This window comes from Lichenostomus cassidix, chromosome 8 (assembly GCF_008360975.1).
Source record: "Lichenostomus cassidix isolate B80296 chromosome 8, HeHo_3.0, whole genome shotgun sequence".
Classification (NCBI taxonomy): Eukaryota; Metazoa; Chordata; class Aves; order Passeriformes; family Meliphagidae; genus Lichenostomus; species Lichenostomus cassidix.
Window position 1 is genome coordinate 23,165,895 of NC_139489.1, and position 12,699 is coordinate 23,178,593.

The window sequence follows — 12,699 nt, forward strand, 5'->3', positions numbered from 1 at the left end:
CAGAGCACTTGGCATGATGCAGTTGTCTCTCTGCTCCGTGAGCCTCTTTGTGGAAAGTCATTGTCACTCAAACACCACCAAATGACAAAGAGGAGGGACTCAGTTTATTTGGGTGCTTCCAGTTGTGCAATATACAAAGGATGACCAAAAGGGAGGACATGGTCAACGATAAGGACCCTACTAAAAAAAAATAGCAATGTAGATTTAAGAAAAATAAAAATTCAAGATTGAATTGAATCCCCAACCCCGTACCATAAAAATCCTCTTCGCATGTGCAATGACTAGTACTATATACATGTTTAAAAATAAATGCCCACAGCCTGGACTGCAAAGAGCAACACCACAGCTGTGCTTTGTGGTGGGGAATCCGTAAAATGTTTGGTTTTTAAATTAAAATATAAATAGAAGTGTACAACGTGCCGAGAACCGAGTGGGTTAAATGCTCCACTGCACAGGGCCAGAGTGAGCAGGACCAGTGCCTACTAGTCCCAGCTATAAACCTTCATGTGTCCGAGTTCCTGGTGGGATGGGCAGCCCTGCCTGGGCACCACACCACCACTACATCCCATTCTTCACCAGCTCGTGGATCCCATCCTCGTCAATGATCAGAGGTGTGCGAAACTCTCGGTCCTTCACATATTTTTCCAGACCCTACAGGAATGAAAGGGGCTCGTTAGGAACACACTACACATCATCTGCTCCACTGAGCTGCTCACAGGTGGCTCTGCTTCCCTCCTGTGCTGGCAGCTTGGGGGGCACCACCCCAGAAAGCACCCCCGTGTATTAGTCACACTTTTGTGGCTTATCCCCTCACATGTGTGCCCTACAAGCCCCACAACCTGCCTGCCTGCTCCATCTGCAAGGGCCCCCTGAGCTCTGCAGAGCCAGTACTCACTTCTCCTCCATAGGACACAAGGGGAGAAATTTCACACTGGACTGGCACGTCATTTGCATCCTTCAAGCTGCAGAGAAAAATATAAAGTCAGGAGAGTTAGGTACATCCCACGGGGGACACAGATGGGGCCCAAGATCTGCTGAGGCCAGGCAGAGGGTTGGGGGCTGTCTGAGCCCTGGCAGCTGCTGGCCCATGCAGACCCTGCCAGCTCCCAGCTGCCCCAGGTTAGTGAAGCCTTGCATGCTCTCCATAGAGGTGTGAGCCAAAGTTTAGATACCAGCAGTGACTGAAAGGGAAAAGAGCTTTAGATGGGGCTTTCATGATGCCTTTCCATGTGGGTAACTACAGCAATGCCTGTGGCCCCAGCCCTGCTATTTTTGATACTGCATGGAAACTAGTCACCCCTTCCTCCTCCTCCTCCCCCTGCACCCATGGGGTGATGTGAGATGCACTCACACAGCACCTTCCCTTCTGGACACAAGAGATTTTGTCGAGGCTCCTTCCTGCTGCTGTGCACTCATTCAGCACCCTCCTGTCCCAGGTGTGAGTAAATAAAACTCACCTGTCCTAACCCACACCTGTGTTTGCCTTGGAGATGGATTCAAGATAGTTGTCAAAAAAAAATTGACATTAACTGGTAACAAAGGGTAAATGCTGGACAAGGTGCATCCTTTCTCCTACATTGTAACTAGTGCGATGGCCTAGTCATAAGCCTGAAAACACCTGGAGTCTGGAATTAAAACAGAAATAAACAGCTGTATTCCACCAGAAAGTACCTGAAGATACAGCTTCTCAAAGAGGGGGAAGTAAAAAGATTGCTTAGTCTGTGAGTCATTTCCACTCACCAGCTCTAAGTCCCAGCACCTCTGTGCCTACAGAACATGCTGCTGCTAACAGAGGAGTTAAAGCTTCCCCATGTATTCCCGTAAACTTTCAAGCACTGAGCCAGGGGCTTTCCCTGGTGTCACAGTCTGGATCTTCCAAACTCAAGAGTCACGCAAAGCCCAGCTAGCTGCAGCACTCAGATTCACACATGCTACATCAAAGCCTGCCTGACGTTTACTTCATGTTTTTAATCCTGTTTCGGTCTGCCTGGATGCCTGGTGGACATTGGGAGATGGCAGCTGTCTCCAGCTCTGGGACCAGCCAGGACTGGTCCCAACTGTGCTGTGACAAACAGGGGAGTGTCATCAAAGGACCTGCCAGGGTTTCCCAACAGCATCCCGCCTGCCTTTGGGGTGGCCTGTGGGGGCTGTGTGCGTCTGTACCAGCGGCATGAGCCCCATCCAGTCATCCCCACCAGCTCTCCCTGCAGAAAGGAGCCCAGCAGAGAGCAGATCTGCCTACACCTGCCACCATGAGAAGCGGCACCCACCGTGCCCAGTGGTGACATGCCCCACCGCCAGCATGCGGCCCCAAGCCCCCTGGCCCTGTTAGCCTGGCACACTGCTCTGCCTGCAGCCTGTTAGTCCCTAAGCACAGCCCCGCCACCATGCACTTGGGACATGGATAGTTACTTGTTGGTGACATCTGCTGGGCTGGCAGCTGACCCTCCGTTTGTGATGCTACACAGGAATAAACAAGGGTTAGCAAGGGGGAGAAAAAACAGAGCAAAACGAGTCTGGGGTTTGCTGGTCTCCAAAGAGGGCACCGGGAGGTCTTGTGGTTGAGATGCCTTGATGCAGCCTGGCTGCTGCATGGATCTGCTGGTGTGCAGTGGCTTTAGGACGCCACCTCCTCCCTGCAGAGGCAACCTTGGCTGTGCAATGGACTGGCTGGACTCAGTTCACAGGTGTTGAATTGAGAAGGAAAGCTGCTGCTGACTGAGGGACCACCACTCCTGTTGCCACCACACAGCCTGCACCCAGCTCTGTGCTACAGGCTACCCAGGAGAGGGGAGCTATAACTGGTCACTTCAGTGACACTGTTGTCAGTGCTGGGATTGCCTTGTGCCTGATATCCAGCCCAAAAAGGATGCAGGAGTGACAGGAGAAGCAACTCACCGCGGGATGGCAGGGATGCGTGTGCCATTTTCATCCACAAAGTGCCCCCCTGCATTGAGAACCCAGCAGTGGTGCAGGGACATCAAGGCATGGCGGGCTGTGGTGGGGTTGTCTTTGCCATTCTGGCTATCTGCATTCTTCAGGGGAGAGAACTCGTCCTCACGCAGCACCTCGTACACCACGAACTTCCTGGGGGGAACAGCATGGGAGGGTCAGGGCTGGAAACTGTGGTTGCTTCATCACTTTGGCTTCTCCCCTGCCAGGGTGGCTGAGCTGGGCCCACAGCCCTCCTTGGCCCACACCCACAGGCTGTTTTCACAGCCACGCAGGAGGGAAGGGAGGGCCTGGGCTGTGGGGTCAGCAGATGTTCCTCTGGCCCAGGAGCAGGGCTCAGCCAAGCGAGAGGCACACAGCACCCATCCCTCCAGCTGCTCATGTCCCTGCTCATCTCCAAGCACAACCATCCACTGCTGTTGGAGACATGGCAGCTGGCATCCTATCCTGATCCTGGGGCATTGCCAGTGGGCATGCCCTGGCACAACCCCAGAGCTCTCAGAGCTGCCCCAGGGAGAGCCAACAGTCGGTTGGAACAGAGAGCAAAGGACATACTTGGAAAACTGGAAGATGTCAAAGACGAACTTTTCCATCTTAATCCCATTGGGCTTCTCAGGTTGGATTAGCTGCCCTGTAGTGATGTCCACATGTGGGATCTTCTTCTCAGCCACATGGTGCTGCAGCTGTGGTTCGTAAGTGCTGCAACACACCAAGAAAGGGATGTCACTTGCCTGAGCAAGCCATGTCCCCAGCTCAGACACTGCTGTGGCAGCACAGCCACTCTGCTCTGACCCCAGCTGCCCCAAGGCACAGGCTGCTCATCCCATGGCAGCCAGGAGAGACGGCCCCACATGCCTGCACTCTGGAAGCAGCATCCAGATATGGCCAGGAAAAACCTTATCCCAAGAAAGGGACTGTGCAGAGAGGTGGGGATCAGGCTAGGCATGCAGGGGCCAGACATCGGGGGGCCTTATCCCAGCATGCCTGGATCTCAACCAGCAGAAAGCAAGGCACAGCCAGCTCTGCTCAGCACCAATATTCCTCATCTGGCACCCCAGCCGGCCCTTACTTGACCACATCTTTCAGGAAGGCAGTGGTGAAGTAGTGATTGGCGATGTTGCCCGCGTTGAAGAGCAGCCGCCCATCCGCGCCCCGTTTCTGGGCAGTGGCCAGGGAGATCTCGCTGTACTCCACCACCTGGTACACACCATCCACCCGGCACACCACGCCCACCGGCTCCGTGGGGTTGGTCTTCTCCACCACCTGCCCGAGGGAAGCACCATCAGGGAAAGATGCCCAAAGCCCTGCACTTCAAACACACTCCCTTGTATCTACTGGGGACTGACAAGGCTTTCTCCTGTGCTGGGATAGGGATGCTGGAGCCCTCCTCTCCCAGGTGCTTCTAGCAATGGGGACTAGAGGAGGCTAAGATAGCAGGGCTGGGTGACAAGGTGACAGACACCCAGAGGGTGCAGGCAGGGTCTGGCACAAAGCCAGCATACATCTGGCAGCAGGCATGGATATTTTTAGCCAGCTTGCTGTGCATAACCAAAAAGTTGCTGGCTCAGCAGAGCCATGGCCCTGACCTTCCTCCTCTTCACAGCTCATACACCTCCATCTGAGCACAGGATACCCCAGCAAATCCCTACCCCTCACTAATACCACAGAGGGGTGGCATGCAGGGACACAGGCTTTCTCCTTTCTGCATGCTAAGGTTTATTTCTTCTTTCTCTCATGCAGGCCAGGAGGAAAAACTGCATTCCCTTTCTCAGCTTGCTCTCTGAAAGCTTCAAGGCCAGTAAGTCCTCTCACCTGTTTGCCAGAGCCAAGCCCAATGCAAACAAAACCTCTGGCTGTCAAGCCAGTCTTTAAGTAAAGCTCTGAGTGTGCAATGTCCTATCCACAAGACATGGGGCTGTGGACAGCTGGCAGCCTATGGCAAGGATCCTGTCTGCCCACAGCCACCCGGGAAAGAGCTGCCCAGCATCCGGGTGTGAGCCAGGCAGCTACAGGGCTCCCAGGCAACCTCTTTGCCCCAGGAAACCTCTGAGCTTGAGCCTGTCAGTGCCACATTCCTGTGCAAGGCAAAAGAGTCGTGCCAGGCAGGGTTCAGTGATGCCAGGAGCAGGCAGGACTACATGAGGGGCAGGTAGGACTCTAGCACCATGTATGTATTATTTCACCAGTGAGCTCTGGATTCTTAGCTATCCTTCCTGGCTGAGGCAAGCCAGCAAATGAAGGGTGAAAAGTCAGGGAAGCCAGGCAAGGAGCAGGACAGACCACACCTGGTCCTGCAGACGCCGTGCCAGCCTGTCCCAAAACCATACCTTGGCCCCACAGTCTGCTCCCTTCTCCAAGCAGAACCCAATGAACCTGGGGTCAGCCACCTTCACCAGGATGTTGTCCACGCAGTAGACATGGACACTCTGCACGCCCCTCCGCTCCATGTCATCCATGATGCCGTGTGAGCCCAGCGCCCGGTACAGGCCCCCGTTGCCATCTGCAGAGCAAACAAACGTTGGGGCTGCAGCAGTGACCAGCTCTCCTGTCAGCCACCCACACTCATCCTCCTTCCCATGGGCTGATGTGGAGGGTCATCAGCCCAGCCATACCCCACCCTGGTCCTCCCCTGCCAAGACAGACACCTCCCAGCCTGAGTCAGACATGGGCCATGTCACACTGAAGGCTGCAGCTCCAAAAGCTGGTCCTCACTCAGCACCACGTCTCACCCCTGCTACCTCTCCTGCCAGCTTTGGCCACCAACCTGGTGCCATAGCAATCTTGCCCTTCTCCTCCAGCAGGATTTTCCCATCGAATCCCAGGGCAGGCAGCATGCCCTGCTGGAAGAAGATGACATTCTCCTTCTTCAAGCCAAAATACCGATGCTTCCGAAAGAACTCCTTGGTGGACTCCATAGTGCGGCCACTTGTCATGATGTACCTGTCGAAGAGCAGAAGACGCCCCATGAGCAGGAAAGAGAGGCAGGGTCTCACATCCCTCATCCCAAATGCGGGGAGCAGCCAATCCAGAGTATTTCGGGCTGCTGACAGCCAACACGGCTACCCCAACCTAGTGTCCTACCTAGCTACCCCTACCCCCGTACCCTGTGCCCCCGAGGCCACCCCCGCGGGCACTGTCCCCCGGAGCCGGGGCTCACCAGGGGATGTGGCACGGAGTGCCATGCTGCTCCTCCGCCAGCTGTTGCAGCCGCCGCAGGCGCTGGGCCTGGAGGTGGAAGAGGGTCTTTCGGGAGGGCAGCCCCACGTCGCACATGCCCTTGGGGTAGGGGACGCCGAGGCGGGTGCCCTGCCCGCCGGCCAGCAGCAGCACGGCCACGCGGCTCGCCGCGATCTCCGCCAGCCCTGGGAGAGCAGACACGCGTGGGGCCCGCCGCACCGGCACCGCGCCGGCTCCGCGCCGAGCCCCGCCGCCCCCGGCACCTACCGCGGCTCTCCCAGCGCGGCACCAGCCCGCGGTCGCGGGAGGCGCTGCCCAGCACGTCCCGCGGCACCGGCTCCATGCGCGCGTCCAGCTCCGCCGCCGCCGCCCCGCCGGCGTCCCCGCGGGCGCGGCGGAAGAAGCGGTTGATCTCGGCCACGTCCATGTGGAGCAGCTCGTCCGCCAGCGCCCGGCGGGCCGCATCGTCCAGCTCGGGCCAGAAGCGCAGCACATGGTCCTGCCCGCCCGCCGCCAGCCGCTCCCGCAGCTCGGCCACCGCCGCATCCCCCTCAGCCGCCACCGCCTCCATCCCGCCCGCCGTGCGGAGCCACCGCCCCCCCGCCCCTTTATAGCCCCCGCCCGCCAATGGCCGCGCCCCGCGCCACGTGGTGCGCACCGCCTGCCCAATGAGCGCCGGGGGAGGGGCCGGGACGTCCCGCCTCCCTTGCTGTGCCGCCGCCAATCGGAGCGGCTGCTGCGGAGCCGGCGGGGGCGCGCGCGCCGGGGGCTGCCATGGCAACGCGAGCCACGTCAGCGCGCGGCCCCGGCGGGCTCGGGGCGGTGGGAGAGCAGGGAAAAGCCCCCAGAGCCGCCCGGGACAGCGCCGGACAGGGCCCGGGGAGGGAGGAGCCCGCACGGAGCTGCCCAGCCGCGCCCCGCAGACTGGCGGCGTCAGCAGCCATTAGACACCCCGCGTGCCGTCATCAGGGGCCGCGCGGTATCCCGGAATGACACAACATCCCGAGTCGGGAGGGACCCGCAGGATCATCGGGTTCAATCCTAGCCCGGCACAGGACACCCCCAGCAGCCACACCATGTGCCCAAACGCCTCTCGAGCCCCGGCAGGCTCGGTGCCGTGACGGCTGCCCCGGGGGAGCGTCAGAGCGGGCTGCAGCCAAAAAACTGCTCACCCGCCGCCGCCTCGGCCCACGCGTCCCTTCCCGGCAGCGGCCGCGGGGCGTTGTGCAACCCGCAGCATCTCCCGGGGAGCTCCCTGCGTCACCAGGCGCTTTGCCTGGGGATGTCATCACTCAGGAAAGCCTTACGCCAGCGCCCGAGCGGAACGCGCCCCTATGGGGCCTGAGTAAGCGGGGCTGCCGCAGGAAGCCGGGCCCCGAGTGACCGCCAGCGGACATGGGGTGGGGTGGCCTGGCCGGGCAGAGGTCACCCCGGTGCTCCCACTGGGGTTTGCAGCCACACCAGCGGGTGGGTATGGGGGAGGATGCCTGGGGACGCTGTGGACAGGTAACCGGGGGTATTTAGAGGAAAGTGAATAGTTATCTTAGTACAACAATTATAAGGTAAATCACAGTTAGTACTCCCTGGATGCAATGCGGTTGGCATGACTTGAAACCTATTCCACGATGATTCCCCATACACACACACCTGCCAAGGGGGATAGAATGGAGTGGGGAAGCAGAGTGGCAACACTGTGGCCAGGCTGTGTGGAAATCCTTTCGGGGAGGGGGAACTCAATGGTACTGTGTAGCTGAAAAACAGCCTAACAGGGAAGATAGCAGAAGATGTCCCTTTGCTGAGCCAACTGTCACGAAATCCCTCTCCTTAGTGTCCTACGTTGCAATATAGATGTAGTTAAGTATTCTATTACCACCAGCTGTGGGCCGTTAGCTGCTATCACCTGCTAATGACCCACTCCGGATGACAGGCAATGGGCCATCCGTTAGCTGTTACCAGCTGCTAATGACCCACCCCGCATGACAGGCAATGGGCCATCAGGGACCCACCGTGTGACTCATGGACTTATCTCATCCCATTGTGGGATGCTCTGCCGAGGAGGGAGGAACCAGGTGTTCCCACGTGGATATAACCTGGCCCTGGAACTGCCTGAGGGAGCCCTGTCTACTGGGTTCCCAGAGGACCAGAGCTACCACTGGATCTTCAGCTGGAGACTAGACCTTCACAGGATCACCACTTCAACTGGACTACTTCAGTTGGACTGCTACTACCACCCTAACAGGGTGTTACGTTGTATCTGACTTTGTCAGTGCTTTTCCTTGTATTATTTCACTTATTTTTAATTTCAATCTTGACTTGTGATCTCCCACTGGTTTGTTTTCAAACCAACACACTTAGATAAACTTGCTTCATTAAAGCCTAATAATAATATTAACATATCCCTCCCTCCCACAGCTCCAAGGCACAATCACCCCTAACTGGGTGGGCACTCCATATTATTTTTACTGTATTGTTGTCCACTTGGCTTTTAATTTTATGCCCATCAGTAACAAAGGTATGCGTGACTAGAGTCACTCAAGCTCTGCCTAAACAAATAGTATAAAAGTAAGTGAAGAATGGGGGAAAAGCTAGGGAAGAATCCATCATAACTGCTGGGATCAGTCGAGGGGCTGAACCTGTCTTCTCCCCCCTAGGGATGCCTGTGGGGTAAGAATTGTACTCTGCACACTGAATGCTTTATTGGGAATTAGAACAGGGGCAGAGGAGTTCTGACAGCCATTGGTGCCAAGCACAAATACCAACACTGCCATGGCTGGCTCACAGCCCTGTCCCCCCAGACCAAGGTTCTGGTGCTTGGTGACTGAGAACTCACTCAGCTCCATGACATTTCAGTGTCACACAAGAACAGCACACTGCACAACCACTTTGTACTGAAGCATCGTTTATTAATCACCTGTATCAAGCACACATCTGCTCAGCAACGGTGCATGACGGGATACAACAGTTGACATCTAACCCGAAGGGAGGCACGTGGTTATGGGATCTGGCACAGCAGGAGGACGTGTACTAAACCCTCTGGAAAAAACCCGGGTGCAACACGGTGCTCAGGCTATGTTGTTATGAGGTTGAAGACCAGTGAGAATAAAATTAGGAATACAGCTAAGATTGGAGCTGACTTGTGCTTTGGCCAGTGATTTGAACACCAGTCACCCTATAACTAGGATAGGATTACATAGGTCGGTGCTACTCTGAGGGTTATTGGGAGGGAGCAGCACAGACCAGGAAACCCAGCAAGCATCTGAGTGGAAAGCCTCAACACTTCTGCACCTCAAGCAGGCAGTAATGTGGAGGTGTGGAAAGCCAGGCCCGTCCCAGACACACCATGACAGATGCCTTGGATTGAATCAAAATGCACACTTCAGATACAATCTAGAGTTAAGGAACTCATAGGTTTTAGCAGGGCTAAAACTTATATTGACACCAACACGTCTCTGAGACACCAGAGTGAGTTTCATCTTGATAGAAAAAGTCTTTGAAGGCAGAGGGTGAGGAATAACAATAAAATGCTTCTAAACCTCCCTGTACCCCACAGCCTGCAGAAGGGTGGATCCAGTGAGAGGACAGAGATGAACATCTTCAACTCTTGCCAGGAGGAATATAAAGAAAAGCAGCTTTGGGAGTTTTGCCCAGCTCAGTGTTCAGGCCTGGTCAATGAAAAACTGGAGAAAAATATCTGGTAGCAGAAATTTGCATCTTGAGGATTTATTTAGCTTCTGTGAAATAAGCTGAACAAAACCCCAGCCCCGCTCTGGTGGAAGAGCTGCCGTGCTGCAGGAACAGGCTATAGCTTCTGTCTAAAGATCAATCCTGGCACAGCTCTATCCTTAGTTGAAAATCCAAAGCATAATTCTGATTGAAAAAGAGATATGCTTGAAAGATGACAGAGCAGCTCAGAGTCCTAGACAAATGCATGTGAGAACTTAAAACATAATTTCTGTTCCATACCTGCACCCCAGCATCTCCCTTTCTCAGTACTGCTGTGGGTGACAGACCTGCACCCAGGGGAGCTCCCTGTGGTCCCACCCAGGCTGGCACTCAGCAGGGCAGGAGCTCTGGGGTCTGCTCCTGCCAGCTCCATGCTGCTGACACGGTGACATTCAACATGGGCATATCTGGACCAAAGTGCTTTGACCCCTGGCTCAACCCACAGGGACAGCAGTTATGCAGGGCTGAGGAGGTCAGCCAAGACCCAACCATACTTTAAACATTGCTCTTCACATAGGAAAAACCCTCACCCAGCTAATCATTCAATTCCTCCCAGACACTAAAAGGTGCTTCACTGCAAGGACAGTGTTGGAGGTTAGGATTTTTCTTTTTCCTTTTATTTTCTTTCACTTAGGGAATTTTGTCCCATCTGTTGCTAAGAGACACTAACGATCAGTACTTAAGAGAGATAAAGATGTACCCATGGTGGGGGAGAGGAGTACCTGGCTGCACCTCTCCTATCTGAGGGTTTTGTCTCAGAGGGGCAGAGATCCCAGGAGACTTGGGCCAGCAGAAAAGGCTGAGCACAGCTCCTAGCTGACACTTGCTCTCTGGGCATTGGAGGGGACAGTCGAACTCACGGGTTTCTGGTTTGTTTGGCGGCTGCCGGACAAGATGGCAGCGCTGGGCAACCAATATGGGCTTATTTTGCCCAAAAAATTGCCACAGAAAAATCTCGTCTCAAAGATGCTCTCAGTATTTGCAGATGAGTCAGATGAAGAGCCAACTGTTGGGGAAAGTCTTCAGAAAGAAGCACTGAAAAAACAAGCAATGAAACAGACTAAACTGGAGATTCAGAAGGCTTTAGAAGAAGATGCTACAGTGTATGAATATTACAGTATTTATGACGAAATGCAGCAGAAGAAGAAAGAAAGCAGTGCCAAAATGTTAGCTGGAAGTGATGACAAAAAGCCCAGATACATCCATAATATCCTCAAAGCAGCTCAGATTAGAAAGAAGGTACAAGAAAGAAGAATGGAAAGAAAAATTCAGAAAGAGCATGAAATGGAAGGAGGAGAAGCACACAAAGAGGCTTTTGTGACTTCAGCCTATAAGAAGAAGATGCAAGAAACAGCTGAGGAGGAGGAGAGAGAAAGAAGAGAATCAACTCTCAAGGCATACCAGGATGTGACCAAACAGAGGGATCTCAGTGGATTCTACAGACATCTTTTAAACCAGAGTGTGGGGGAAGAAGAGATGTCTAAATGCAGTTTCCGTGAAGCCAGGATAAAGGAAGAAAAACCTGACAGTCAGGATGAACTCAACAAGAGGAACAAATGCCCATTGGAAAGACAAAGATTAAAGCCCTTTAAGAAAGAGAATAATCCAGATGCTGATACCAACACAGGAACTCATAGTAGTGATGATGACAAGAGACACAAACACAGTAAAGCATATTTGAAAAAGAAAAAAAGGGGGAGCTCTGTGAGCAGTGAAGAGGAAGCTAAACCTCACAAAAGCCAGAGGCATTCCAGGTCACCAAGCTCCTCCAGTGTGGAGAAAGAGTCATGCACCAAAGCCCAAACAAGTCATCCTGCAAAGAGGGGAGAGAGTAGGCCAAGCAGAAGGGGAAATGATGAACTATACTGGGAAGAGGATTATGAGAGAAGTAGGACCCATGAAAAGCATCACCAAAGGGAAAGAGAAGAGCAACACAGGCATGGGGATCACACTAATGAAGATCACTACAGGAGGAGGGAAGATCAAGATGATGAACAAAGGGGGAAGAAAGGAGAGGGAAGGACATGGCAGAGAATGGAGGAGGGCAAAGGAGAGAGAAAAGGACTCAGAGAAGGAATGAGAGAAAGAAAGAACAAGAAATGATAAAGACAGATATAATAACAGAGAGAAGTAAACAGCAGAAAAATACAGAGAAAGAGAAGATCATGCAAAGGAGAGGAGATAGAAATATAGATGTGATGAAAAGAAGTATAGAGAGAAGAGGGGAAGTACTCCTACATCTTTAGACAAAGATGGAGAGACTGATCTAGGGAAAGGGAGAAAGGGAAAAGACAGAGGTGGATGAGAAGAGAAGCTCCAGCTCTGGAGTTTTGTCTGTGCAGAAACATAAAGCTGGAATAGAAGGGGACAAAGCGCAGAAAGAACAAGCAAAGCACCTGAGAGAGAGCATAAGCAAATTTACCAAAAGGAGCAATGAGGAGACGGTGATGTCAGCACGGGACCAGTATCTGGCAGATAGCCTGGGTCAGCACCAAACTTTACATCGAGAAGGAGGATTGATGTGCCTGGGCTGGCCACAAACACCTGGGCTGTTGTCTTAGGTTACATGGGAGGTGTAACCAAATGTATGTATTCCATTGCCATTTTGATAAGCTGTTAAAAACAGATGGGGCAGTGGTCTTTATTTTCAGCATAACTCAGCCCTGATAACAACCTCTGGGGGCTATCTCCGCTGATGGGCCATCAAGGTCTCTGCCAATGACCCAGGCCTGATAACACCATCTGGGGGCTATCTCCACTGATGGGCCATCAAGGTCTCTGCCAATGACCCAGGCCTGATAACGCCATCTGGGGGCTATCTCCACTGATGGGCCATCAAGGTCTCTG

The 12,699-nt window shown here is 54.0% G+C and overlaps 2 protein-coding genes across 3 annotated transcripts; one reads left to right on the forward strand and one right to left on the reverse strand.

The window, feature by feature from the left end:
* Positions 1-82: 82 nt before the first annotated feature.
* On the reverse strand, positions 83-6,705 carry UAP1 (UDP-N-acetylglucosamine pyrophosphorylase 1). Of its 2 annotated transcripts, XM_085068381.1 has the most exons (10): positions 6,397-6,705; positions 6,110-6,314; positions 5,717-5,892; positions 5,280-5,452; positions 4,022-4,215; positions 3,508-3,651; positions 2,899-3,087; positions 2,413-2,460; positions 896-962; positions 83-651 (listed from the first exon to the last, which is right to left on the reverse strand). In XM_085068381.1, exons 1-10 carry the CDS (start codon positions 6,698-6,700, stop codon positions 559-561), a joined length of 1,593 nt encoding a protein of 530 aa, XP_084924507.1. In that variant the 5' UTR covers positions 6,701-6,705; the 3' UTR covers positions 83-558. The 2 variants fall into 2 exon arrangements, with proteins under 2 accessions (XP_084924507.1, XP_084924508.1); XM_085068382.1 differs by lacking the exon at positions 2,413-2,460.
* A 1,780-nt stretch (positions 6,706-8,485) lies between these two features.
* Positions 8,486-12,676, forward strand: LOC146434077 (nuclear speckle splicing regulatory protein 1-like). Its single transcript, XM_085068385.1, has one exon. It carries the CDS (start codon positions 10,747-10,749, stop codon positions 11,953-11,955), a length of 1,209 nt encoding a protein of 402 aa, XP_084924511.1. The 5' UTR covers positions 8,486-10,746; the 3' UTR covers positions 11,956-12,676.
* The last annotated feature ends 23 nt before the right edge of the window (positions 12,677-12,699 follow it).